The 27,852-nt window shown below is 37.4% G+C and overlaps 1 protein-coding gene and 1 long non-coding RNA gene across 3 annotated transcripts; one reads left to right on the forward strand and one right to left on the reverse strand.

The window, feature by feature from the left end:
* Nucleotides 1-27,840, forward strand: rsu1 (Ras suppressor protein 1). 2 transcript variants are annotated; one of them, XM_083552246.1, is made up of 9 exons: nt 1-214; nt 2,616-2,727; nt 3,103-3,153; nt 7,713-7,833; nt 9,859-9,977; nt 10,887-10,969; nt 11,382-11,496; nt 15,941-16,073; nt 26,545-27,840. In XM_083552246.1, exons 1-9 carry the CDS (start codon nt 197-199, stop codon nt 26,645-26,647), a joined length of 855 nt encoding a protein of 284 aa, XP_083408372.1. In that variant the 5' UTR covers nt 1-196; the 3' UTR covers nt 26,648-27,840. The 2 variants fall into 2 exon arrangements, with proteins under 2 accessions (XP_083408372.1, XP_083408373.1); XM_083552247.1 differs by lacking the exon at nt 1-214 and adding an exon at nt 2,308-2,464.
* LOC310732279 lies at nt 10,888-14,869 on the reverse strand. The gene is made up of 2 exons (XR_014535433.1): nt 12,391-14,869; nt 10,888-12,334 (listed from the first exon to the last, which is right to left on the reverse strand). It is a non-coding gene; the product is annotated as an uncharacterized lncRNA (long non-coding RNA).
* Nucleotides 27,841-27,852: the final 12 nt, after the last annotated feature.

Raw genomic sequence — 27,852 nt, forward strand, 5'->3', positions numbered from 1 at the left:
GATCAACTCGACAAGCAAAACACAAGGACACTGGATCAGTAGAAGAAACTTAAATCTGTTGCTCTCACACACGGGGTCTCTAGAAAAGGAAGGACACAGAGTATTGGATTACTTTTGCCCCATGCCTCAATGAAAAGAGAGAGGAGGCTCAGCTCACCGTGGCTCACATTACAAAAACCAGGACACCGGCCAAAGAATGTGCCTCCCATTCAAGGTAAGCTTTAAGATACAGAGAGTAGTGGTAAACAATGCCTGCAGACAGACACCTGCTTAAAGCTGGACTTAAAAATACACTCCAACAGGGTTTAATCGTCAGGCTTTTACACCTAATAAAGATAATAGATTTTTAGTATGTGAGTTAAGGTTTTTGTTCTAAAAGGCAAATTCCGATTTCCTATCACTTTTTAAATCAATAATCTACATTTTAAAAATATAATAGCAATTTGTAATGGCAAGTTTCACTATGCTCTCTACTAAGACATGGCCATTTAATTTTTCTTCTGTAAAATACTTTCATTTCACCTGTATGTATCTCATACTTTGACACTCGTACTTAAAAAGAAAAAAAAAATTATTTTTTCTGAAATGTATGCATGCAGAATTTTCCTTTAAGAAATGTATGTAATACATTATTGTTTATTTCACATTGTTACTAATAAATGTTAGTAACTGCATTTTATTTATTTCTCTCATATTTAATCTTGCTGTGTGCACTTATTCATACATTACACTCCTAGCCAAAATAGTTGGAAAAACAAAACAGGAAACATTTTTTTTATGTTCTTAACAAAATATTCGACAGACAATTTGCAAGAATTAAACAAATGACATTCTGTGTATACCCTGTGTACTACAGATTATGTAACATTAGACAAAAACCAAGTGAAGCCTAAACATGTGTTTAACATAAAATCACTGGTCAGAAAATATGCATGAATTATGCATGAAAAACTGCACTCCTGAGAGCTCCTCTGCTACCTGGGGAAAACTAAAAACAGTAAATTCAATTATAGTCTTCTTTTAAGCAAAAGTTTGACCACAATAATAATTTTAACTAATTTTTGATGCAAAATGTAACTACTTATCATCTGCTTGAAGCTCAGTGCTGAATTGAACATTTATTTATTTGTTTACTTCTTAATTCTTTCTGTAAAACACTGTTTCATCAGAATATTGTGAGTTCAAATCCCTGCAATACCAAGCTACCACTGCTGGGCCCTTGAGCATGGCCCTTAACCCTCAACCTCTCAGTTGTATAAATGTTTTAAAAGCTGCTCTGTAGAAGGGCATCTGTCATAAATGTAAAAAGTCTTCAACATTCAAAGAAACCAGACAGACCTATTCACTACTAAGTTACTTTATGTATTTGTTAATTCTTGCTAATTTCTTGACAAATTATTTGATGCCTTTGCTTAATATTTAAAGCTTAAATATTACTTAATACTTACTAATTACTTTAATACTTAAAGCTTAATATTTCATTATTTAGGGGGTTTGGCTAGAGTATATAGCAGTGGTGTAATTTATGGCATTTGGCAGATGCCCATATCCAGAGCAACTTACAGTTAGCTCAACTGAACAGTTAAGGGTTAAGGCCCTTGCTCAAGGGCCAAGCAGTGGCAGGTTCGTAATGCTGAAATTTAAACTCATGACCTTCTGATCAGGAACCCAACATCTCAGTCCAACATCACTGAGCTACTGTACCACCTCCCACTACCATTTTTCAGACTCCTGAAGGTTAATCGTTTGAACATCCTATTCTGTGTAACTCATGTGCTCAAACAACGAGTCACAAGACCCGGTTAATGCTTCTTTAAAAGTGACTGTATATAAATTAGTCATTGGTTGTTATTATAGAAATGATAACAGAGCCATCACATTAATATAAACCTGTCATTTAAATAACAGGACATTTTATTACAGTTAGGACCGTGACAAAAAAAGAAATAATATGATGTAAACAATTGTAACTATCTAAAATATCGTTTTTTTAAACTATTTATTTATTTATTTATTTGTTTGTTTGTTTGTTTGTTTGTTTGTTTGTTTTATCTAAAAACTGTAAAATGTCTATCACAGTGAATGTAGAATTCACAGCACTCGAGTGTTTTCTTAGCTTTCCCCGGCGGAGCACTTTTCTGTTACACCTTCCTTTAATGTTTCAGCCGAGCAAACGCACAACGCAACACTCGCGTTTCTATTGGATGGGATCGTTGTCCATCAGCGTTCTATTGGGTGACGCCAACCCTTTGAGCACGCTGATTGGACGAGGGGCCGGACCGCTCCCAGAAAATCCTTTTCGCTTCTGAATGAAGGAAGTTCCCTTTTAAGGAATGTAAAGCATTTTTCGTGTCAACTTCCGGTTGGGTGGGAAGCAGCTGCTGGAAACTGTGCCTGAGGATACAGTTATAAAATATAGTGTTTTGTTTTTTTAAATTTGCAAACTTGTGCTTGTATCAGCGAGGTAAAAAACCGCATTTAACTTCTTTTTATAATGTAAATGTTGTTAGAGGTCTTGGTGTAAATGTAGGAACAAGTGAACTTTCATAGTTTGTTACATCACAGCAACAGTTTTACAGTTTGCTTTTACATTGTACTTTTTTCTTACTTTCCAGAAAATGTCAAAGTCTTTAAAGAAGATCGTGGAGGAGGCCAAGGATAAAAATCTTGTCGAGGTGGACATGTGCGATAGAGGGATATCTAGCATGCAGGACATTATTGGCTTATGTGAGTATCTTTAATCAGAGCTCTGTGTCAGTAAAACCGAAAGATTTTTCACTCAAATCACTATAATATGATGTATACAGCAAATTATTTTATAGTTAATCAGATATGTTATAAATACAAGTTTTAAAGTTTATTAAGGAAAAGCCATTTATGTTTTTTTTTGCCCACCACGTTACGTGGAAAACATGTAAAACACACTTTCTATGTCCTGCACTGTACACTATTCTCTTATGCAATATAAGAAGGTACGTGCACTATATATATATATATATATATATATATATATATATATATATATATATATATATATATATATATATATATATAAAATGGCTTTTAATGCATCTCACATACTTTTCTTATTTTGTCTTGAAGTTACATTGTCCAACATAACTCAACTGGTCTTGAGCCACAACAAGTTGACGAGTAAGTACAGAGTTTCATTTCACTGCAACTACTATTGAATGAAATACTGTGCTGTTATAATGTATTATAGTGAGACTGCTGAGCGAGAGAGAGATAGAGTAAGGACAATAGCTTACAATCACTCTCCATCATCCAATCTTTACATTGCTTTCACATATTACTATTAATCATGTGGGACTATAAGTGCCATGGACTTTGTGGTTTCTTATATCAGTGGTACCCGGGTGTCGCGACCTCCACTAGGGGTCGCCAAAGATTTTAGAGGAGAATTTGGTGTCTCCTGAAAAAAAGGTTTGAAAATACTGTCTGAGAGATATAGCTATGGTGTTCTTTATGCACTCACATTTGTAATATAAATAAAAAAACAAAAACAAATAAAAAGTCCAGGTAAACCAGAATAGCTTTAATGCTCTTTGGTGTAGATTCTGCATGTTTAGATTTCAGCACCACTCTCCCAAAGGATATCTCATTCTGTGTTTTGACAGTATTAAGATAGTCAAAACACCGAAAGAGATATGTATAATTGGCTGTTTGTATGCTCGCATGTCTGACTGTATTTATGTCTGTATATTTAATTGTCTGTGTATAAATGCATGAATTAATGGATCCAAGTTCCTAGACCTAAAAGATAAAAATGCTTTTTATTTTTAAACGTTTTACAAAATAAAAAAAAATAATAATCATTTTCAGTTTGCGGAGAATCTATGAAGTGGTAAACAAAAACTTCCTATGACAAAAGTAGTGCTTTCGTGAACTATTTTTGATGTACTCATAGAAGCCACTAGATGGCAGTATCGTGCTAGAGTATATAGACGGGAAAAAACAACTCTCTCTCTCTCTCTCTCTCTCTCTCTCTCTTTTTATATATATATATATATATATATATATATATATATATATATATATATATATATATATATATATGCACAATAACTTTTTAGATGATATGTGGTCTGAGTTAATAAGGTTAAAGAGTTATACACGCAACCAGATTCCAGCTCCATAGCAGTGATCTGTGCCTCAAATATATTTTGTTTATTGTAAAAAGAAAATCGATGCACGTTCAATTTGTAGATTTAAGAATAAACTCTGTTCAGTTTTTATGTGTGAAGGTCTACACTGTAAGACTAAACACTAAACATTTAATTATCTTCTGTAAACACTTTATCTTGGTTAGGGTTGAATTGAATTTAGTTTATATACCAGTAACACTAGATGCAGGCCGGGAATACACCCTACATTGGAATGCACCCTACATGGGAATACACAACAGTCTCCACCAGACAGTTATGCATGCTTAAATTCACACCTAGGGGCAATTTAGCATAACCATACACTTAATTGCATATTTGAGGGTGCGCTAAGGAACCCTATGTGAACGTCTGGAGACCGTGTTAAACTCCACACAGACATAACCACAATCATAACTGAACCCACGACCGTGGAGCTGTCAGAGGGAAATACCTGCAGTTTTCGTTTGCCAATTTTTTTTCAGCGAGCCTGGCCATGAAGCTGACACACACACATCACGTTTCCTGCCAGAAGGATTCAGAACAAATAAACAAGTCCTGGTAATCTCCATAAACCAAAGATCTCTCAACTTGATACTGCTCATGTTTGTCAATGGTTATTTTTAGCGAAGCTCCCTAATTAGCTTAACATGTCTCCTTGCCTGAAGGGGAGATTCACAAATTCATTTTCAAGTCATTTGCAGGTTAGGATGCTCCGTGTGCTTTCTTGTCAAGTAATACGTCTAAGGCAAATTTTTTTAGGACACTTTTTTTTCTTTCTCAAAAGGAAGACTGATTTCAGTGTATTGGCCTCATTTATGTACTCAGTTTCAATATACGCTCGAGCTTTTCTGTCTTCTGAATTTCAAATAGCATGATCCATTAATTCTCTTCAGTAAATCGTACTTCTCATTCCATGGTCAAATCCTGTCTTCATAAAATGCAGAGATGTACAGTGTGCTATCTTTTGAACTTTTCAAGGTAGTCAGAAATTACAGTGACATTTGAAACCCTTTCATTAGTGAGACTGGTGAGTAAAATACCCGAGGTCCAGGGGATGGGTGAGACACAGGCAGTATAATGAGAGCGCGAGAGAGAGAGAGTGAGAGAGAGAGAGTAAGGGCAAATGTTTAAAACGTCTCTCCACCATCCAGTCTTTACATTGCTTTCACTTATTACTATCAATCATGTGGGTCATTAAGGACTTTGTGGTTTCTTAGAGATATAGCTACGGCGTTTGACTTTGTGAGCTCACATCTTTATGCATTTATGTTTGTAATATATGAAAGAACAAATGAACAGGAAAAACACAATGTGTCAAGTAAGCCCTTAGAAAAGCTTGAATAGTCTTTGGTGTAGATTCTGCATGGTTAGATTTGAGCACCACTCTTGCACAGGATCTTATCTCAGTTGGTGTTTTGACTGGTGGCACAGTAGGTAGCATGGCCGCTTCACAGCCTGATCCAGATCCAGCATTAATCTGGTACCTAAAGCCCTTTATTCTGTTCACCTCTGTTAACAAGACTATATTTTGGCCTGTCTGTATACTCACATGTCTGTCATGCCTGGCTATATTTATGTCTGTGTGTATAAATGCATGCATGAATAAATGGATCCAAGTTCCTAGTCCTTGTTCCCAGTAGGGAATGAGTTGGATTTTTATTTGTGACAAACTCACTGTTAATATTGTAAAAAAAAAAAAAAAAAGATTAAAAAGATAGAAAAAGGATTAAATGGGACAGGTTGAGTTTGTAGATTGAATTAGGACTCATGGGCCTCCTCAGTTCAAGACTCATAAAAAAATTTTGATTTATTTTTTCTTTCAAATCTCAAGCGGCCATATGTATGTTGCACTGAGGAGAGTTTTCTATCTGGCCACTTTGCCATAAAGCAGATATCAGTGACGTGTTGCAGCGATGGTTGACCGTCTACAAAATTCTTGCATCTCCACACATGATCTCTGGAGCTCAACCAGAGCTCAACCAGAGTGACTATCGTGTTTTTGGTCACGTCTGTTACCAAGACCCTTCTCCCTTGTTTGCTTCTTCCATTTCTAAGACTTCCATGAATCATGGAGGCCACCATGCTCTTGGGAACCTGTAATGCATGATACATGCCTCTACACAATCCTGTCTCTGAGCTTTTCAAACAGTTCTTTTGAATTAATGGCATGGCTGCACAAATCGTGCAATTTATTGAATTTGCAATAAGTGAACACTCACCAGTGTAGAAACATGTCTAAGCAGATTCAGAGAACTAGGATGCACCTGAGCACATTTTTAAAGAACCCCTTAAATAGCAAAGCATCTGAATAGTTTAACACTGTTATTTCAGGTTTTTTTTATTTTTTTATTTTTTATTTTTTTTAAGTATTTTTTTTGCTTTATCCCAACATTACAGTATAGAGTATATATTGTGGTTTGAATACTCCCTTAATTTTTTGGTAAGATGTATAAATAAATATTCAGTCTGAAAGATGGAAATACAGACCGTTTTGTTTACTGAGATTAACATAAGAAATTGAATAAAATGTGAGGATGCATACTGAAAATCTAATAACTAATTTTCTGAAGTGTATCACAATGAGTTTATTCAGCATTTTTAAAAATGTAAGTACATTAATTACATATTTTAAATATATTATAAACATTGCCGTTTAAGTGTCATGTAGGTAACGTGGTTTGAAATTTGTGATTATGCAGCATTTGCTCTCAGTACATGCAGAAGAAAAATCTGTGATTTTCTTTTTTTTTTTTTTTCTTTTTATTTATTTATTTATTTATTTATTTTTTTTTAAACTCCAGAATATTTCACTTCACACTCCCTATGATTTGAAAGGTTTGGTCGTGCATTAATGCTCACAGAGACATCAGCTGGTAGCCTTAAGGTTTAGAAGCTCAAAGGTATTGATAAATGACATGTGTCAGTTTGTTGGTCCATGCCAGAAGCCTGAAATGGCTTAGTTATTTTCTCAGCATGCCCTGCGTACACTCGGTGGAACTGTTTCCTCTGAAGGCATTCATGTCAGTGTGTTTGTGTAAATCCCCACCCACCAGTATAATGAAGGCCAATTGATCAGCCAGTAATCAGATAGGTGCCCTGTTATCCTCATCTATCTTTGTCACGGGAGCACCAGTGCGCCTGCCAGCAATGGAAGCAGAGGAGCACAGAAGCGCTATGCTAAACGCCTCCATCATTAAAATGTCAAATCTATTGCTGGCCGAGTGACCCGTAATTGAGTCGTCAAAGACAGAGTGTCCATGCCCTGGCTCTTATAATTAGCTTGTTAAACTCTGCCAGGTCACTAGCAAGCCTTCAGAACCTGTCCCCTGATACATTTGAACTCTTAGTAAAAGCTTATTGGGATTTGAAAATGTTTATTTCTGATGGTAATGTTTTGAATGTGATTCCAAACTCACAATGTTACAATTTGGATTGTTTATTTTATTTTATTAGTATTTTTTATTTTTTTTGCACACATTACAGAACAGCAAAGGTGTGTTTTTAACGTACTTTTTTAATATTTTTGCACTTTTTCCTCTCCGATAGCTGTACCTGCTAACATTGCCGAACTTAAGAACTTGGAAGTGCTAAACATGTTCAACAATCAGATAGAAGAGCTTCCCACTCAGATCAGCAGCCTTCAGAAGCTCAAGCACTTGAATCTGGGGTAAGAATTTTTTCCCCTGGTTTCCTGATGTTTAAGTTCTTTAGCTAGAAATTTTCTTACCACAGATATTGTGCTGGCGTGTAAATAAAGTATGAATAAAGCCCTTGTGGGTTATGTTATTCTTTATTCAAACATTACTCATGTTTTCAGAGATTTGCATTCAGGACATTAACTGCAATAAAAACTTTCTTTTGGCTTCTCCCATTAGGGGTCGCAACACAGATCAACCGTATTTGTGATCCACATGTTTAATTTGGCACGTGTTTTATGCTGGATGCCCTTCCTAACGCAACCCTCCCCATTTATCCGGGCTTGGGACCGGCACTAAGAGTGGCTTGTGCAACCCTAATGGCTGGGGTTGGTTCCCTGACCGGGGATCGGACCCGCGCCGCATCCTAACCACTAGACCACCAGGGAACCACATTAACTGCAATAACTCTGTTTAATTATTGAGGGATAGAAGCCTGGTCTTCAAATAGTACTTTTGTGTATTGTATGTGTGTTAAAGCATCAGCCATATCTGAAAATATCCATGATCACCTTGCGAGATTACTTATTTTCTTAGGAGCATAATGCTAGAACAGGTTTAAGTCTCCTAGTTCAAGTGAAGGGAAATTGTGCTACAGCACCTAAAGACATAATTATGTGCCTCCACTTTTTTTTGGAAAGAAACACATATGGCTGGAAAAATCAAGCGTCCCAATATGTTTGAGCATATAGTGTTCTATATGCTCAACCAAAACTATATGTACTATATGCATTAACCAAAGCAATGTCTAACAAGTATTAAAAAAAAAAGTTTTTATCTGGCTTCAAAACAGAGTTAAGGGCTGATGTTATACTGGCCCATAGTAGTTTATTGGGACCCAAGTCCTTTTTTTTGCCCTGTGGGATGGAAAGAGCAAGAGACCTCCTCAATGTCACGCAGGATTAAGGAGTTGCACAATCTCCCCCTGCATCCGACGCCCAACATTTTTTTATTGATTTGGTGTCAGACGCGTCATTTCATAGCATAATCTTAAAGACATAAGCCGGGGCGCTGTATTCGTGGTGGCAAGTCCTGGCCCGAGCGTGTGTGTGACAGCCTACCCGAGCTCATTTGTCAAAACAATTCCCCACCTCTTGTAATTGCTTCACAAACACCGAGAGGTATCAGTTTGTTTGTGTCTTTTAAGTCTTTCACAAAGCTGTGTGTATCTTGTGCGACAGCTTGCTGTCACTGTGCCGTGGGATAAAAGGGCACAGGATGAAATTGGGGAGGACGTGGAGAGGAGAGGAGAGGCTTAAATGACCAGAGTTAATCAGCCTTTGATCTCACTGTATTATGCACATGCACTCCTCAACTCTCTGTAGCACATTGTCAGGCTCCGTCAACACTTCTCACACTAGCACTCCTTTACTGAAGTTCAACTGTAACTTGGTTTGTGTATTGGTGAAAAAGTATTCTTACTTTTTTTTTCTTTTTTTTTTTATGTCCTTAAAATGACTGGGAAGTATTACCCCTATAGCACATTTAAGGAATTGATGTCTCAAGCATTTTGTATTTTGCGAAATGTGTTTTTTTTTTTTTTTAATGTGTGTTTATTTTGGAACCGTGTATAACAGTGTACTTGTGCACAAAATTAGCGCCATGAAGATATGGTTTAAATGAGTTGGAGTGGAAGATCTCGAGTGGCCTGGTACGGAGCTCTGAAGTTAACCCTGTTGAACACTGAATCGAACACTGACTGCACCCTAGGCTACATCAGTACCTGATTTACTAACACCCTTGTGGCAGACTGATCACAAATCTCCACAACTACATTTCAAAATCTAGTTAAACATCTCAGAAGAGTGGAGATTATTATAACAGCAAATGGAGAATAAATGTGAAATGGTGTGTGTGTGTGTGAGATCATGTACATATGATGTATGCATATAAGTTTTATAGGAGGTAATAGGAGGCTGATTTCTATCTGTTCTATCAATGTTTAACCGCTGCATGGTTTTTTTGTTTTGTTTTGTTTTGTGTGTGTGTGTGTTTAGGATGAACAGACTGAGTACCTTGCCCAGAGGCTTTGGTTCTCTTCCAGCTCTGGAGGTCCTGGATTTGACTTACAACAACCTGAATGAGACCTCATTGCCAGGAAATTTCTTCTATCTTAGTGAGTCTCTGTATCTTTTTTTTCTTTCTTTTTTTCTTTTCCTTTTTTCTCTCTCACTCACAGTACATTACTTACTTTTCCCTTAAGCATGCCTCTCCTTTCACTATGCACAGTGGATCTCACTAACACAGGGCAAACAGAATAGCAGTTAACTGACTAAACTTCATCATCATTCCAATCAACCCATACCCCATTAGCGGCCCAGTGATGATCGCTGACCGTCTCTAGTGCGCTGTACGTTCATTAATGGGCTGTTATTTTAATACTGATGACATGATGAAAGCACGCACCGCACAGCAATCAGTCCTTTATCCCCCTCCTCACCCTCCACATCACCCACCCTGCTCTATTTATCACTGCTGATGTTCAGCCTCTGATATTACCTCTGATTCCACAAGCAAATTAAAATGGATCTGATTAATGAATGAGATTCAGGTGATTAAGGACAATCAGAGACACCAGTGCACACTGGAGGAGGAGGCGCAGGAGGAGGAGGAGGAGGAGGAAGAGGGAGAGAGTAAGAACAGCTCCGAGCTGCTGAAATCACAGAAAAATTTGTAGAATAGAGAAGGCATGCTTTGAAGTTCTGTGCTTCATGTCTATAGTGCGGATTGAATTGGATTCCATGTAAACTTTTAACTCTTTGAACAGCTCTTATGTTTAGCATTGTGCATATATGCGTGTTTGAGTCGGTGTGTCTGTGTAATATATTCTAAAACACATGCTGTAGACCTGTGTACTGTTTGATCACGCTCTGCTCAGTGTGTGTGTCTGTGTGTGTCGTTCATCAGACAGACACAGAGTCTGGGCATGTAGTATTAATCAACTCTGAATATCTCTATTGATCAGACAACGCTCGGGCCTGCAGCACCACGGCCTGCCTCGCACTCACCTTCTCTCTCATTTCAGCCACGCTGCGCGCACTCTATCTCAGTGACAACGACTTTGAAATCCTGCCCCCAGACATCGGCAAGCTGGCCAAGCTACAGATAGTGAGTAATTTATCTAAATTTACCTTGAAATCAATCCCCTTTTTTAGCGTGCTGTTAGTTGGATTTATTCTTTAGAATGTGTGTTGTCCTTTGTCACAAGCTCATGCATGGTTTATGTGCTGTCTCTAAAGTCTTGCATGCCCACTGCTATCTCACTGCTTACATGAACAAGTGATAAAACAGGTTTATAAATTCAAGTTTAAAAAGGATCTTCTTATTTTGAGTAGATCAGTTTTTAGTCCTTTTGTGTCCAACGGCAAAATTGTTATAATAACAAAGTATCATAAAGAACAACATTTACGCTTTCAGTATATTCAGGCTTGCTATTGTTAACAAAGTGCAAAATGAGCATAAGTACCTATGATCTCAATAGCCTCAAACCCTATTGTTTAACTTGTCTCCCTCCGTATAGCTGAGTCTGAGGGATAATGACCTGATCTCTCTACCAAAAGAGATAGGAGACCTTGTGCAGCTGAAGGAACTGCATATCCAGGGCAATCGGCTAACGGTGCTACCTCCCGAACTTGGTGAGTTTTTTTATTTTTATTTTTTTTCTCCATGCATGCTTGTTTGGTGAAAGGGTAAAATGCAAAATGAGATTAGAAATGTTATCACAACAACAAAGTATTGTAAAAAAAAAAAAAAATTCTCATACGTACCTGGTTCTCCCAAAAAAAAAAAATTTTTTCAAACAAATCTACAATTACTATTTGAAAAACTAAAAGAGCCCAAAATGTATCCTATACTATCCTATGTCAAGACATCAAGTCTTGTATAATATATCCTTCCAAATCAATCCAAAATCATTGATTTTATGTTTACTCCGAGCTACCATATTTTATTTTCATACCAAAAGTATTCCATATACAGTAGTTTATTCATAGTGCATACTTTATCTTTGGCTACTGTTTAAATATTATTAAAAAATCCTGTAAAAAAAAAAAAAAAAAAAAAAAAAGATTTATACTAAACCAAATAATCTATGTTTATTTGAAATCTACTGATAATGCAATTTTGACATAACACTTTCCTTCCTGGTTTGATTTCTTTTAATGTGGAGGTTGGTTGGCTATGTTAAATTGCCCTGTTTGGTATGTGTGTGCGCTTGTTTGCTTTTAGCGGTTTCTGAAATACTCAAAACAGCCTCCATGCTACAGTCAGAGTCACAGTTACCATGAACTTTTTTGTTCTAGTATTTAATATGAACATAACCTAAAGCTTGTGAGCTGTATGTGCATGATTCCTCTGCATCTTACTGCTGCAACATCATTGACCGAATAAATAACTGTATGAAAATAAAATGACTGTGTCTAATGCACAACTGTCAGTTACTACATAGTGAGAACGGAGTTGTGCATAATTGAGCTATTTGTGTGAAGAGGGGTTTGATTTTATTTTTATTTTTTTTGTGGACCCTTGACTAATTAAGAGAATATAAACACCTGCTTATTGTCTGTATTCAATGATTAATCGTTTGTGTAGGTTTTCTAAGGATTTTGACACATAGTTTTGCTCTACTTTCCCTTAAACATCCTGTCTATTAAAAAAAAAACTCATTACATATTCAAAAGCATCTGTAAATCTTTTAAGTAATAGAAAATCAATATGATTTTAAACCGAAATTACAGTGTAGAGGAATATGTAGCTAAACATGAAGTGGTTGAGGGACATAATGAGGAGTAGTCAGAGCTCAGGACAACAGCTTTCACTAAAGAGTCTCAAATCCACATCTAGCTTTGCTTTCACTCTAAACCATTGTTTTACCCTGTCATTCTCTGTCAGTCTCTCTGTCTATAACATGTATCCAGACAGCACTAGCTCTAAATCTAGAGCCTGATCTGTTTTCAATACATCTATCTGTCAGGTGACATGATGTGTATACAGAAATAAATAAATATATAGTTATCACACTGTCGGTTAAGTTTCCCCCCTCAGCAGAGAGACCGTCTCTAGTGTCTGATGCTCACAGGAGTTTTAAACAGGTTATTTTGTTCTCATTTTTATTAATTACTTTATTTATTTTTTGAGCTAGCTCATTTTAAGCCCTAATTAACTTTTTTATTAGAGAACAAATGAAGCCATACTAATACACTATTCACTTGCTCTTCCACAGGTCTTCACTTTAAACACAAACCATACAAAGTCTTGTAGAAAACTTGTTTTCTTGAATTGGTTTAATTATGGTTTATGTTGTTACCTAAATATTACAGCTTGTAAACCATGACTTGAACTTGATAGTACAGAATCGTTAAAAGCACAGTCTACTTAATGAGCTACAGCCATGTTAATTACATGGGTATAACAATAATCCTATGACACAATCTGCTAATTTGTATTAATCTTTAAAATTGCACTTGGTCATGCCCACAAGTGTGGGAATATCTCAGAATACTATTACAAACAATATACATATAAGCAGACTAATTGTCTTTTCTGCAAACTATAGACTAATTTTTTCCACCCTATCATCCTTATTATGTGCAACAAATGGATATAAGGTTTGCTTCGTTCATTTATCACAAGAGCCATGTTATTGTGTTCCCAAAGTCTTGTTTGGGGCTTATGCAATCGCACCGGGTGAAAGGTTCTTTTTAAATCGAGTCTGATATGTTCTATTCTGAGTGTGGGCTGGTGCACATGCCCACTACCCTGTGGTAGCCCTTCTTTCCTCGCACACGCACACACACACACACACACACACACACAGAGCCGGCCTGAGTGATAATTGCCCTTAAACAGCTAAAATCGCCCACACTCTGTCTAACAGAATTATTAGCCAATGTGGCTCGGTCAGAAAGTCGAAGAAATTCTGCTACAAATGCTGCAGTAGTGCATCTGTCTTATTATATTTTCTGTGTAAATACTATTATGTTAAAGCTACCATTGCAGTTCATATTCTTCTAGGTAAAGCCATTTTGGTGCTTTTTGTTAACCCCTGTAGAGACACTTTATTCTGTTTGTTCCTTATTACTTGAAAAAAAATTGTGTAACCAATAAAAGGGCCAAAATCTGTTCACACAAATTGGCTTGAAATGTGCAAACTGATGTGTAAAATGACAGAACTTAACAGTAAAACTAATTCTGTATATAATATTTTAAAAATAAGGAATAAGCCTGACAGGGCATGGATGTGTGCTAATAACCCAGCTCTTTTCCCCTATGTGAATAGTAAACATTATAATAAATTCCATTAAACAGTACAAATTATATATTAGAAGATGTTTGTTTTACAATTAAAAGATGTATATGAGACAATAGAGCAGAATATAAGCTTTTATTTCCTGACATTTGATTAAGATGTGTTAAACAATCCGAAACACATTTTGTTTAAACCCACCTTTTTTTTATTATTAGAAATATTGGAACATGTCACTGACAGGTTTTTCTTGGTGCCCAGATTTACCTGTTAGATAGATTGTTTGAACAGTTAATGACTCTGGATGTTATCTGTTGGTCTGAGCTTTGGGTTTTACCTGTAAAAAACAGTATTTGTTGTTAAACTAAGAAGACATCCAACTTGAAGACCAGAGAGACGTCTATGCGGGAAAGCAATCCTTTTTGAAGCTGTGATTAAAAAGGGAAAATCAATCAGAGCAGTTGCATAAGCTTTGGGCATAAACAATAAACCAATTGCTCATTTTATTGATGATATAACCCATTGTGGTATCAGCAGAATAAATATAGAAATTTAAAGAAACATACTGTCTCTCAGTTTACAGAGAAATGCATTGAATTTAATTGGGAGTAACTTTATCATGCAGCAGAACAATTAACCTGAAACACCGAAGCCAAAGCAGGGGACTTCATCAGAGGAAAAAGGTGGTCGGTAATAAACAGGTCCATCCAGTCAGCAGATCGCCTTCATTCCAATTGAGAATGCAATGCACCTTCGGGAAAAAACCTGATGGTAGAAACCCCCCAAAACAAACAAGTGAAATGATGCATTGGTTTGATGTTTTTTTTTTAAGCAAAAACCTCCTTGCCTCTTCTGGACCCCTGTAGGAAAGTCTGTGCATATGGAGCTTATTAAGACCCTAATGTTATGTCTCCTTAATCTTTTTTTTTTTTTCCCCTCAAAGCCCAGTCTTGTTAGAGCTGCCTCTGTGTGTGTGTGTGTGTGTGTGTGTGTGTGTGTGTGTGTGTGTGTGTGTGTGTGTGTGTGTGTGTGTGTGTGTGTGTGTGTGTGTGTGGGGGAGAAAGATGGGAAATGAAGAGCAGAGCCCAACTAACAAGGAGCAGCCAAGCGCACAGATGAGGGAAAGGCAGAAAGGGTACACTATCAGGAGTGAATAGAACACCATGAAAGAGGAGGGACAAAGGGAGAGTAAGATGGTACAAGCACTTTAGGACTCCAAACGGTATTCACTTTGATGCTTCTTCAGTCTCTGTCAGTAAAGAACAGTAAGTCATAATAGGAGGTGCTGGAAAAAGTTGTAAAGATACTTTTTGTAAACATTTGTTTACTTCAGTTGAGGTTATGATAAGGTCTAATTGTGTCCGACGTGGTTTATTTTTTGGTATCCATGTTAATTATAATTTTTTTTAAAGCAATTCTCATTTAGAGAGAGGTTTCATCTTAGCATAAGCTTGTTAGCAAGAGCTTGATCTCTGAAGCAGGATCTTAACACGACAATGTGATAACTATGGAGTTGAAAGTGAGGCAACAGATTAACATCTAAATTACACTAATGGTGCTGTCTGACTGGTTTTATGAGGCATGACGTTGTACGCCAAGGTCCAAGTTTAATTTAGCTGCTCCTCTGACAGCATTTTCAACACTTTCTAATCAGAAACAATTTAATTAGGCCCCTTGTGTGCTACGATGTGTCACATCAGCACTGTGACCTGTATTGTTATTTCCTCTATTTATTTATTTATTTATTTATTTATTTATTTTAAAACTGCCTCGCTCCCTACCATCTTTACATGTTTACACCCATTCTATCTGATTTCATTGTCTCTTTCCTGTAGGTAATCTAGACCTGACTGGCCCAAAGCAGGTGTTTAAGGCAGAGAGCAACCCATGGGTAACTCCTATAGCAGATCAGTTCCAGTTGGGTGTCTCCCATGTCTTTGAATATGTCCGTTCTGAGACCTACAAGTAGTAAGTTACCCTGTCAACATTCTTTACACTAAATTAACAATTGAGTTCTGTGCATGTATTGTTAAATATCAGACCCAGCATTTGCATAACTCTAAAGGCAGGCAGTACATTAGAAATGATGCCGTCAGTGTAAGGAAAATTAGATATATCAATGTTAGTCTTTTGTATCCTATAACATTGGACTGCTACAGAAAGTGTGAGCAATTGCAGCAGAGATATGCTGCATATTTGTATCACATTAACCACAGGAGGTAAAAGAAGCATTATAAAGCATCATAAAATAGTGTTTTCTCTATACTGATGTTTAGCTACATTTTTCATTTCCCCTATGAAATTCAAAATACTTCTGTAGCAGGTTTTTTTCTTTTTTTTTGATAACCCTAGATAACCACCTAGAGTGATAAGAATCACCTGGATAACCTCTTGTGCACATGTGCATGCAAGTCATGAAGTAGCAGAGTATTTGCAATAAATAAAGCTCTAAAACAGTGTTCTTGTCAGGTTGGTGCAGGTTTCAAATGGCAAGGAACCCTGGTGGATGTCTGGGGTTGATTAAACCACAGTTATATATTTCAGCAGTCTACTCTATTCAGCATTCTATAACATTCTATTTCAATCCTCCTTAATGTCAAGGGAAGAGTGAACCATCTGGATATGGTACTCCACAGAGGCTTAAATATACACAAAATTCTAATTCTGTATGATTCAGTGTGATTACAGACACAAATAAGACCTGCTTGAATATGTGTCTTATGTTTCTATTTTTTAATAATTATAAAACTCCAATAATTGATTCTTAATGACAGTGTTTGCATGATGCATTTAGACTCTTTAATCATATGTAGCGCAACAAAACCTGTGTATTCGAATAGAACAATTAAATTGGCTGGCTTTCACCGGTGTGTCTCTGGGTGGCATGTCTAAAGCACAGGGGTTTAATTTTCTGTTGTTAGCTAGATGTGCCCTTAGAGTCTAAAAAAAAAAAAACTTTAAAAGACTTATACAAGATGAATATGCAATTCAGTGTTAGGTTCTCTGAATAGGCACAGTAATGTGAGAAAGTCTTAAACCTTTAAGTATAATAAAGTTAGACATTTCTATGTAAAAAGATCTACAATAAAAAAAAAATGTTAATACTAAAGAAAGTCAAGATTTGGTGTGGCAAGACATTGCTTTTTAAAAATGCATCAGTAGTCTTAGTTTTGTAGAGTTACCATCTTTATTGCTATACAGATATACAATATAAAAAATTACTTCATTTATTTATTTATAGAAATATTGATCTGATACAAGAGTTCTCAACTAAATACAAAATGAGACGTGTAGGCAAAACAATGTGGGTGTTTATTCATTTTGCACAGTATTGTAAGTATTATAAAATTTGAAAGTATTTGAAGACTGAAATCCCTGCTATAGTACACAGAATGTTGACCCTGTTTAAAATACTACTTTTCTTTGCCTCTTTGTTTTCATTCTGTCTATAATACTGCTTTTTTTTGCGCCCTTGCATGAGCCCTAGTGTTTTCTTTTCGTCCTATGACACGTGTATGATGGATTGACTAATACAACTTATAAAGCCTAACAGTATACACTGCACCCACAGTGTAATCGGATTAGATAAAACACATTTCCTACAAATGTACCCCTCATTCCACCATCGCTCTGTCTTCTTATTTTGCCCTTTAAGTGAAAGACATCTTTCTGATGATGTCTTCCTTTTATTGAATATTCACTCTAAATATAGACTCACTATACAGGCCAGATTTATTTCTGAACATATTTCTGGATCAAGCACAATGAGCAGTCATTTTTATTAAGAGTTCTGTCAATTTACCACAGAGCCATACAAATTAAAGTCAGACCTAGAGGCATTCCTCTAAATGTGGCAGTGTAAATCTCTTGGCTCAGTGATATCTACATCAGTGACTAGCTTTTATCCTTTTGGCTATTTAATATATTACACAGCTCTTGCCTCCAGTGGTTCTGAAGTGAAAAGCAATACTGGCATAATACACACATTTATATTGTGCCAGTGTCAGTTGTCAAGATAAATCCATCCTACAAATATGCAACGATAAAGGTGTGTAATGTACATGCACTGGTCACTTTAATAGTACAACTTGGACACGCATTTATTCATGCAATAATTCAATGCATTTCCCATGTGGAAGCCGACAATGCATAACATTATGCAGAGACAAATCCAGAGCTTTAGCTCACATCAAACATTTAAACAGTACAGTTGATGTGTAATAAAGGCCAGGTGAGTATGCGTGAGACAGTGTCATGTGGTCATTGGCTGTTGTAGGCCACTTGCATTATGATCAGAGATTCTATTAAATTAACTGGTGAGCTTATTTTCTGGGTATGTAATGGATCGTATTATTGTATTGTTAAACTGCCCACATCACCTCTCTATGTCTCACCAGCAGATTAGGACTAAAGTGTTTTGGAACATGTTACATATTTGACTATTCCAAATAAATCACTTAATTATATGTATAAAGCAGGTCTAATGGCTATCCCATCCATTCCTTCTAAAGAAAATACTAATTCTTGCACACATACATTCACACACACCATCAGGAATAATATGGCACACCTAAATACCAACAGCACCTTTAAACAATGTTTGTGCAATTGCCAATAGAGATGGTTTTTTTTTTCCCCTTCTCTCTCACACTAACAAAGCTTCTGTATTCTATGCAGCATGTCATTGACAATACTTTGCAACTTCTCAATCCCCCATAACAGGAGAAGACAAATCCTTCTATTTGATCATTTAGCTGTGTGCTGAGCTCATCCTCACAACTCACATACTGGAACGGATCTTTTCTCTAGACACAGGACTTCTTCTTTTTTGTGTTATTGTAAAAATCCCAAAATCTGCCTATAATGTTGTAGGTTTTTGCATAGTTGGTGAGATTGCGATGAGCCAGCAAATGGAAATCAATGTATTTTGTGCTCTTGTGTTAAAGCATAAAGCAGCAACAGTGCTCAAATAGGCATTCAAATCGCTTAATTGGCATTAAGGGGCCCAAAAATGCCTGAAAACATTCCTGCACCACTATACCACCAGCAACAGCTTGATCAGTTGACAGTAGTCAGAGTTAGGGGCCATGGATTCATGAAGTCAAAGTCAAATTCTTACCCTGTCATCTGTGTGAATTAGCAGAAATCAAAATCACCAGACCACCATTTCCCTGCCCAGTATTATGAAGTAGGAGTCCACTGCAGCTTTCAATTCTTTTGTAGCCATTCCACTTCAAGGTTCAAGTATGTGTTGTACATCCTGAGATACTTTACCGCTCACCAAAATTGTTGGGTTGTATAGCTTTCCTGTCAACTTGAACCAGTCTAGCCATTCTTATCTGATCTCACAGTTCAACAAGGCATTAGTGCTAGCATTCTATGTAAACTGTTGTTCTATGGTTTAGAGACAGTGGCATTGAGTAAAAGACAGGAGGTGGAGCTGGAGGTAGCAGAGCTGAAGATGTTAAGGTTTCCGTTGGGAGTGACGAGGATGGACAAGATTAGAAATGAGTTTATTAGAGGGACAGCCCATGTAGGATGTTTTGGTGACAAGGTGAGGGAGGCGAGATTGAAATGGTTTGGACATGTGCAGAGGAGGGACATGAGTTATATTGGTAGAAGAATGCTGAGAATGGAGCCACCAGGTAGGAGGAAAAGAGGAAGGCCATTGAGGAGGTTTATGGATGTGGTGAGGGAAGACATGCAGGTAGTTGGTGTGAAAGAGGCAGATGTAGAGGACAGGGTGGTATCGAGACAGATGATCCGCTGTGGCGACCCCTAATGGGAGCAGCGAAAAGAAGAAGAAGATTCTATGTAAACTGTAAATAGTGTTTGTGCTTGAAACCATTAGAAGACCACCATTTTCTAAAATACTCAGCTAATCAAGTGTCCCACAGTCAAAGTCACAGTGAACACATTCTTTCTCTATTCTAAGGTTTTTGATGTACATTTGCATTTCTTTCTACTTGCACGACTGCCTTAGGAATGGTTGGTGTTATAATTAAATCAATGAGAAGAAGCACATGGCCTGTGAGTGTATGTCTATTTGTCCAGCTTTTACAGCTTAGTCTTGATTTTTGCTTTGAGTACAATGAGTGTGAAATGAACAGTTGACAGAGATTTTTGGTTGAGTGCCAAAAACTGCCCTTGTGTTAGAATATTTGCCAAAGATGTGCAAATATTTAACCAATTATATTTTGGAGCAAGCAATCGAGAGGAGAGTGCTATTATTTGCTATATAACCTCTCCCTGAAGGAGGGAATTTACATTTCTACACTTAAAAGAAAAAAGTCCCAGCATGGTTGGCCCAAAGTTAAAAGATTTAATAAGAATATAGTATATATTGCTGGGATACATCACACAATTTCTACTCAAATGATAATTAAAACCTAGTCCTCACCTTATGTGTTAGAGCCCCAGAAGGGCATTTGGCTTATCCAATGCTAGCTGTTTAGTTCTGCTCTGCTTAACTGGGTGCTAATGTAGCACTGCACTCAGCTGCTATAGGGTCTCCTAACATTGCTGCTAAAGGGAGCGTATTTCTGCCCTGACAGAGCCAAGAGACTGAGGTTGAGATGCGTGTGAATGTGTGTGGGAATGGGACAAAGTGTGTGGGCGTAAGAGAACATTGTACGCGCACGTGTGAGGTTGGTTTATCCCATTAGACAGGCGTTAACAGGGTGTAAAGTTTAGACTCTGGATATGTCCATGGCTCAGCAGTTTCATTCACACCTGCCTAAATGTCTTTCAACTCTGATCGCATTGGACCCTCACCTTTCCAAGGTCTATTTTCTCACTCTCTCTCTCTTCCTGTCTCTGCCTGTCTTTGCTCTCTTTTAGATATTTATTCTCACTCTGTAATCTGCCCGTTTCTCACATCCACTGACTATTTTGCATAAGCAGATATTGGTGCAACACTCAAACAATAGTGCTATGTTTTAAAATAAAAAGGAAGGATGACCATTTGATTTAGGTTTTTAATTCTTGGTCCATTTTAACTGGTTTGTTTTGAAATATGATGCTCTGGTTACATTGTACACAGCCAATGCACTGTATAATTATACTTGATAAGGGATCCTACTGGACTTGCGTCATGGTTACCCATGAGAGAATGCAGGCTTGTAAAAGCCATCCATCCAGGAATTAAAAAAATAAATAAAATAAACACACACTTCACTGAATTGTCTCCTACGCCTCTTTTTATTCCCTTTTCCTCAGCTGGGAAGGTTTTGGGAGTCTGTCTCATGGTAAAGGGATTGTGTTGGGTGAGGGGAGGGTGGCCTTGCATGCATATTTCATGCAGTAGCTTGTTAACCTGACAAAGGGATCTTGGGGCTGACTGACGGTGTGAGAGAGCAACCGCATGCTCGTAATGCATTAACATATGGTAAAGCCTGCCTCACCACCATCTTTTATTCATCCTCCTCTCTAAGCACTTGTAGATATCAAGCAGCATAGCCATGTCCTGTGTACAGCAAACATCACAGTTTTCTGAGGCTGATTGGAGGAAAAAGTTGTAATTAAGATTGTCCTTCTGCATACAGCATCTGCCTCTCTGTCACATTTTTTTATGTTTTGAAAACTAGCTCCAACCAAAGATTTTGTTGGAAAGACCATCACAATTGAAGAGACACTGTGTTTGTATATTGGCCACACAAATGCTACTTGGTGAATGGTTAGCTTGTATGGGCCTGTTACTTTTATCTTTACTGTTCATTGCAGAAGTCTAGAAGTATTTTAAAAAACATGTCAAAACTTCTGGAGCTTGATGGTCCCAATAGAGACTTTATTCTAGTCCCTGAGTGGCCAGAGACATGAGATCCATCATCCAGACATTGCTGGGTCCAGAGGTTAAAATTTCTGTCTGGTGTGTTGTCTGAAACTGCAGACAGACAGGAGATTATACCAGGACTGAAATGTTGGATCCACGTAGGTTAGCACAAAATATAAGAATATAGTAAGCGAGATGATATAATAACTCAGTTATGGGATTTTTTTATTTTATTTTTATTTATTTATTTTTTTTAAGTATTTGGTTTCTTGGTTCTATCTGTGTTGTATAGAGAAGCTCAATCGAAGGCTTTTAATTATGCACTTGTATGTAAAGGCCCCTTTGTTTTTATGATTACTGAGTATTGGTTGAGGAGGTTAGAAAGGTGAGGGGTACCTCATTGTTTCTCATTAGCTTGGGCTCATAGGCAGCTCTCACAGGCCTACTTCTACACCTCTATGGTGTTTTATATGCCATCAGTCACAGTCCTCATTAACAGGCCTTACTTCTAAAACACAAACCCTATGCCTCCTTGCGATGGCTCTATGCAGGGAAAACTGAGAAAACCAGGCGTTCTTTACTACAGAATTAATTATTCATTACAAAACCCATAGCAAAGCATGTAACACGACATAATAGCATTACACATTAACTCACAGCAAACTGTCTTTAGGTTATTGTGATGATGCATCTTGTTTTGTTGGCTGGTGGAAGAAAAAAAAAATCAGCGATAAAATCTGGCTTGCACGATTGTTATTATTTGTTATTGTTATTATTGGCAGAAAATATCTTAATTTCTGCTCAAGGGTCATTGTATGTCATGTCAATGAATAGAACAGGTCAGCGAAACATCACATTTCGTTATCACTGACAGATTTATAGGTAATAATGGTAGTCTCTGGGGAGCTATCAGTTCTGAATTGCTCTCTGGGCTGTTTGTCATGCGTCTTCATTATTGTCATTTAGTCTCATTGAGCTCAAGCATGGATTTCCATTGGCTGTGTCACTGTAGATTGTGCTGTAGACTGAGTAGAGTGTCACAGCTCTGCTATTTGGATACACTATTTGATGTATTGTGTCTGATGCTGGGGACTGAAAGTATAAGTAATCTGCCACTGTTAATGATGGGAAGTGCTCTAGCTCTAACTTTATGCTTTCATTGGATACATGTACTTGCTTCTCTTTGCTATCTGCGTGCGTGTGTATGTTATGAGTAGCTTTACTACACTAAATATTTTACTTAATATATATTCCTTAGAACATACTAAACCCAAATACTGATGAACCAATTACAGGGGTTCCAGAGGATACAGTGAAAGAGGCAACATCAGCACTAAGCTACTGTATTTAATGAAGTTTCTTTTTACAGTTCTACATTTGAGTACTATCAAAAGGTTTATGTTCATGTGCACGTTAAATATTTTTAAGTGTGATTCTTTTTCATACGTCAGTTTGAAATCCCAAAAAGAACGGAAAAATTACAGAAGAAAGTGTAAACTATTTTAAGTTTAAACTTAATTATATCAATGACTACATGAAACAGTTAAAACTTGAATTATTAAAAATGACATTTATTCCAAGCAATGAAATAAAACCCTGTGTGTCGCGTGGATTGGCATCCCTGGTTTGAGACTAGAGAATTTAGAACAGAAAATCAGAGACAAATTTATGAGTACAGAATCCTTATCCCTGAGGTTCTCTCCTGTGGATTCTCCTTTTCAGCTCAGCACACAGGTTTTCAGTGGGGTTAGAGCAGAGATCTGGGATCATGTCAGAAAATTGATTTGTTGGACTTTTGTGTGGATTTGAACGTGTGTCTTTGGATCATAGTCATGCTGGAAAATCCAAACACAGGCCAGCTGTAGCTTTTTGGAACAGACAGTCAGATTTAATTTAAAATCGCCGGGTTCTTCATGGACTCAATAAATAAATAAATAAAATGTTTCTTGTGCCGTTGCCTGATTTATGAAGGGCAGCATACTTTTGTCTCATTCAAATTGCGTATACCATAATATTCATAATTTGTATTCATTCATCTTTTTATTTCTATGATATTTGTGTCTCACTTAAATTTGGAATAATGGATGAGGAGTTTCCGACCAATTGGTTAAAAAGAAAAATATTGTACCGATATTGCCACATTATTTAAATGCTGTGCATTATTGACAATATATGTGTAGATTTTAAGTACTATAAAAGCAAAAATCTTTCAGTTGTTTAAAATAATAAATAGGGTTTCAGATTTGTAATATTGATGTCATTTTGCCACTATTTTTTCCACTGAGCCCCATCTTTAAGAAGGGATTTTTTTTTTACTGCATGTTTAACTCCACATGAGGCAGAACAAAACTGTAGAAATTTCTACCAGTCCCAATTACTAATCAATGAGTACATAGGTTGGAGTACATTCATTAATGGATTAGGCAGATTTAGTGTGTGTGCCGAATCACACACGCGGAGACAATACTCACTTCAGAAACACATGCATATGCAATGAGCAGTCATTACCCAGAAATACACACTTGTGATAAAGTGTGCTGTATGTATTGGGCAGTAACTGAGATTAATTAACCTGACTGGATTTGAGGAGCCTTTAGGAATCACATAGCAAGCTCAGAAATCAGATTCCGTTAACTGGGCAGCTTCAGCTCTTGGCTTTAATTGGCTCTAAATGTTCGCTGGGGCAGTTGAATGGGAAATCTTTGTGTTTGTATTGAGGCAGGGCAGCAGAGCAACACTTCTGTAGCAATAAGCACACTGTTCATTGATTTGGGATCAGAGATCGAGACACTGTGGCTGTTTTTAAGAAAACTGTTGCCACGGTTGTGCACACAAACATTCGTGGTTCTAGTGTGAAAGAGAGCAGAAATTGGGCATCCAGATAAATAGCAGACAAGTAAAATATAAATCTGTTTAAGCTTTGTTTTGTGTGTACTGTTTGAACAATTCCGGAAATACGTCCTTTTCACAGAATGAAAGACGACGTGCTCGCTGACTCTTTCGTCCTGACTTGAAGCTTGTCATGTCGTCTTCTGTGACTGACTTCTGAGTCTGCGCTAATAATGCCAATGTGGTCCTGTAACTCTCCCGGGGTGGACTTTGTGGTTGGTTCTATAGGTCTCGTTCATGTCTCGTTCATGTCTCTTGGTCTGCTTTCTCAGTATTCCTTCCCATGCCGGTTGGCTTGTCAGTGGTGTTGGTTGCTGACAGAGAGAGAGAACGCTCCAGTGATCCCTACGCACCCTGCACATATTAGCCTGATGTAAAACAGACCAATTTAGCCAGCGCCTCAGCACCAGTATCTACGTGCATCTGTCAGCTCTGATCCCTCTGACTGTCCCAACCCAATCGGTTTACAATCCCTGTCCACATTTACATAAGTTTAATACATGCAAACATCAATAATAAAAAAAAAAACGGCTGGACATTCCAGTATTCCTTAATAAAACACTTGCGCTTACTTCATAACATTTCTGCACTTAGTTTACGACTGTAATAATTAGGTGTTTCTCTACATAATGCTAGTGTAGTGTCTCTTTCTCTGATTCACTGGTATTTGCAGGCTATGGTTCCATAGGAGCAATAATAGAGCACTCCCATTGGACACTTTCCTACTCGCCTCACTGGGCAGCTGTGTTCGAACGGAAGCCTCCGATTCTCAGGGGAGAGACGAGAGACAGGAACTTGCAACAGGAGAGGGAGCGATATAGAGCGAAAGTGACCAGCTTTGGATGATAGTTAAGAACACTTTGTCATGTAATCAAAGACGGTAATTATAGGCTGGCGCATTGTGCTTCAAAAGTTTCATAATATTAATGCCATCATTAATATGTAAACTTGTGCCTATTTAGTGCTTGTGTACATGTGTGTTTGTGAGCAAAACTTTCCTGATTAACCACACAGTACTCCGAGGCAGTTTGTAGTCATCAGCAAATATTAAATATGAACTCTAGCCTTGAAGCGGTACTCTCGCTTGACATTTTGCTCCTCTGCAATTAGAAGTATTTCTCAAGTTGCATTCTTTAATTACACTCTAAAGCTGTTCAGAAGTTTAGTGCAAGGCTCAGACACCACCATCATCAGCCACTTTGTCAACAATCAATCAGAGACTCTTATTAGTGTGGCAATGACTTGAGCACAGCATCAATTAGCCTGGCCCCTGCAACCACCCACATATGTTCTCACTCTCTCCTGTCCATTGCTCCTTCTCTCTTTTCTTGTGTCACTTGGCTCAGCCTTTGAGTGCCTTTTACACAGAGAAAGGCAGTGGACTGGAAATGGCTCTTCCCCCTCTTTTTTTTTTCTCCTCCGCCCTCTAACTCTCTTTTCCTCTGTTGCGGTTTCCTTATCTCTATTCCTTCAGCAGCCTGCTTTTAGATAATTGTCTCTCTGTGTAGTTTTCTTATGCAGCACACAGCTGTGGCCGGACAGCCTTAAACAGCACAATGAGCCTGCTGTCTCGGTAGGGGACTCGTCAGTGTGTGCCATTCTCAATTATGCCTTTTTTCACCATAGTAGCCCCCCGAAATGCTCCATTTCTCCCTGTCATTACTTTCCATATTAAATCTACTTTTCTTTTTTCTTTTTTTTTAACCAAGTATTATTTAGTCTTTTTTGGTTTCTAAATGGTCCAACATGATAACCCAAAACATGTGTTGTGCTTTTCAGTCTTTATGGACGACACATGCAGGCAAATCCCGAGCCACCGAAAAAGAACAACGACAAATCCAAGAAGATCAGCCGCAAGCCCCTGGCTGCCAAGAACAAGTGAAGATGAGAAGGATGGATGAAGAGCCCCCCGTCTGCCTGTCCGAGCTGGACCTCACTGCATGTGCCTTCCCTCCACTTTTCTATTTATTTACTAAAAAAAGAACACATTTTGTATGGTTTCTGTATAGTGTTGTATTATACATACATGTTGTGTGGCGTAACAGTTGCACTGATATAAAAAAAAAAAAACAGCTATTAGTTTTCTCTCTTTTCTCTTCTTTCCATCCCTACATTATCTACATTACACTAGGCTTGATTAATTTGCTATAATAGTTATTGCCTGTATCTCATAATTGCATGGTGTCTCTTAAATTTTACTGCAGCATTAAATGTAGACAATCATGAAAAGTTTGTAAGATATTGTCAAAAAATTATGACCAAGACACAGTTTTCAAAGTAATGTAATAGTGCAAAGATATTTGAGAAAGTACTGTTTAGGCATGTAAAACATTATTTTTAGTAAAACATTACTATTTTAGTTATTAGACCTATAATATGCATTGTAATATGCATATGCCTACCATGTTTCCTCATGTTGTTTATACAGTCTCCTGTTCAAATACGGTGCAGTGAAGGAAAAAAAGAAAGATCATACTCCACTGTCTGATTTGAGACATCTAAACAAGGCACACAGCTTTCCACAACAGCAGTTTGTACCCTCAGCGCCGGGCTTGGCAGCGGGTCTGTTGCATAACTGGTGAGGGATTTTTGGAGGGGTTTAGCGGTCTGAGCCGAGTATGTGCTGGATTGTGTCCTGCCTCAGAGGACATGTATCTGTCTGCTACTTCTGCCTCACCTCTTGCTCTTAATGACTCGTATGAATGGTCTACAAACCGAAGTATCGAATATTTAACAAATAAGACTAGTTACCAAACAACTCCACAGTTTCAAACAATGGACCGCTTATATAATCCATGATATTGGTTTTCCTTTCAGCATTGTCTGGATGTACATTCAAAAGTGGTCTCTTCTATTTCAAATTGTTTCAACTCCTACTGTAACTCTAAATGAATCGACACCATGAGCTTTATTGTTTATCTATGCAATAGTATTGTCACAAGTCACGCCATTGTTTTATTACATATCTGTCAGTGTTAAATTCTTTTTGTCACTAGAGAGCAGTTTTATTTCACCATAAGTTATGTTTTTTTTCATTTTGAACTGTTTTAAATAAAATATTCTGTTTGACTGTCAGATTGTTTTGGT

Source organism: Silurus aristotelis (genome assembly GCF_946808225.1).
Source record: "Silurus aristotelis genome assembly, chromosome: 1".
Taxonomy (NCBI): domain Eukaryota; kingdom Metazoa; phylum Chordata; class Actinopteri; order Siluriformes; family Siluridae; genus Silurus; species Silurus aristotelis.

Bases quoted from the DNA above. Each gene is read 5' to 3' on its own strand.
- rsu1 (XM_083552246.1), top strand. The intron at 2,728-3,102 runs GTGAGTATCTTT...TTTGTCTTGAAG, and splicing joins GCAGGACATTATTGGCTTAT to TTACATTGTCCAACATAACT. The intron at 11,497-15,940 runs GTGAGTTTTTTT...TCTTTCCTGTAG, and splicing joins GGTGCTACCTCCCGAACTTG to GTAATCTAGACCTGACTGGC.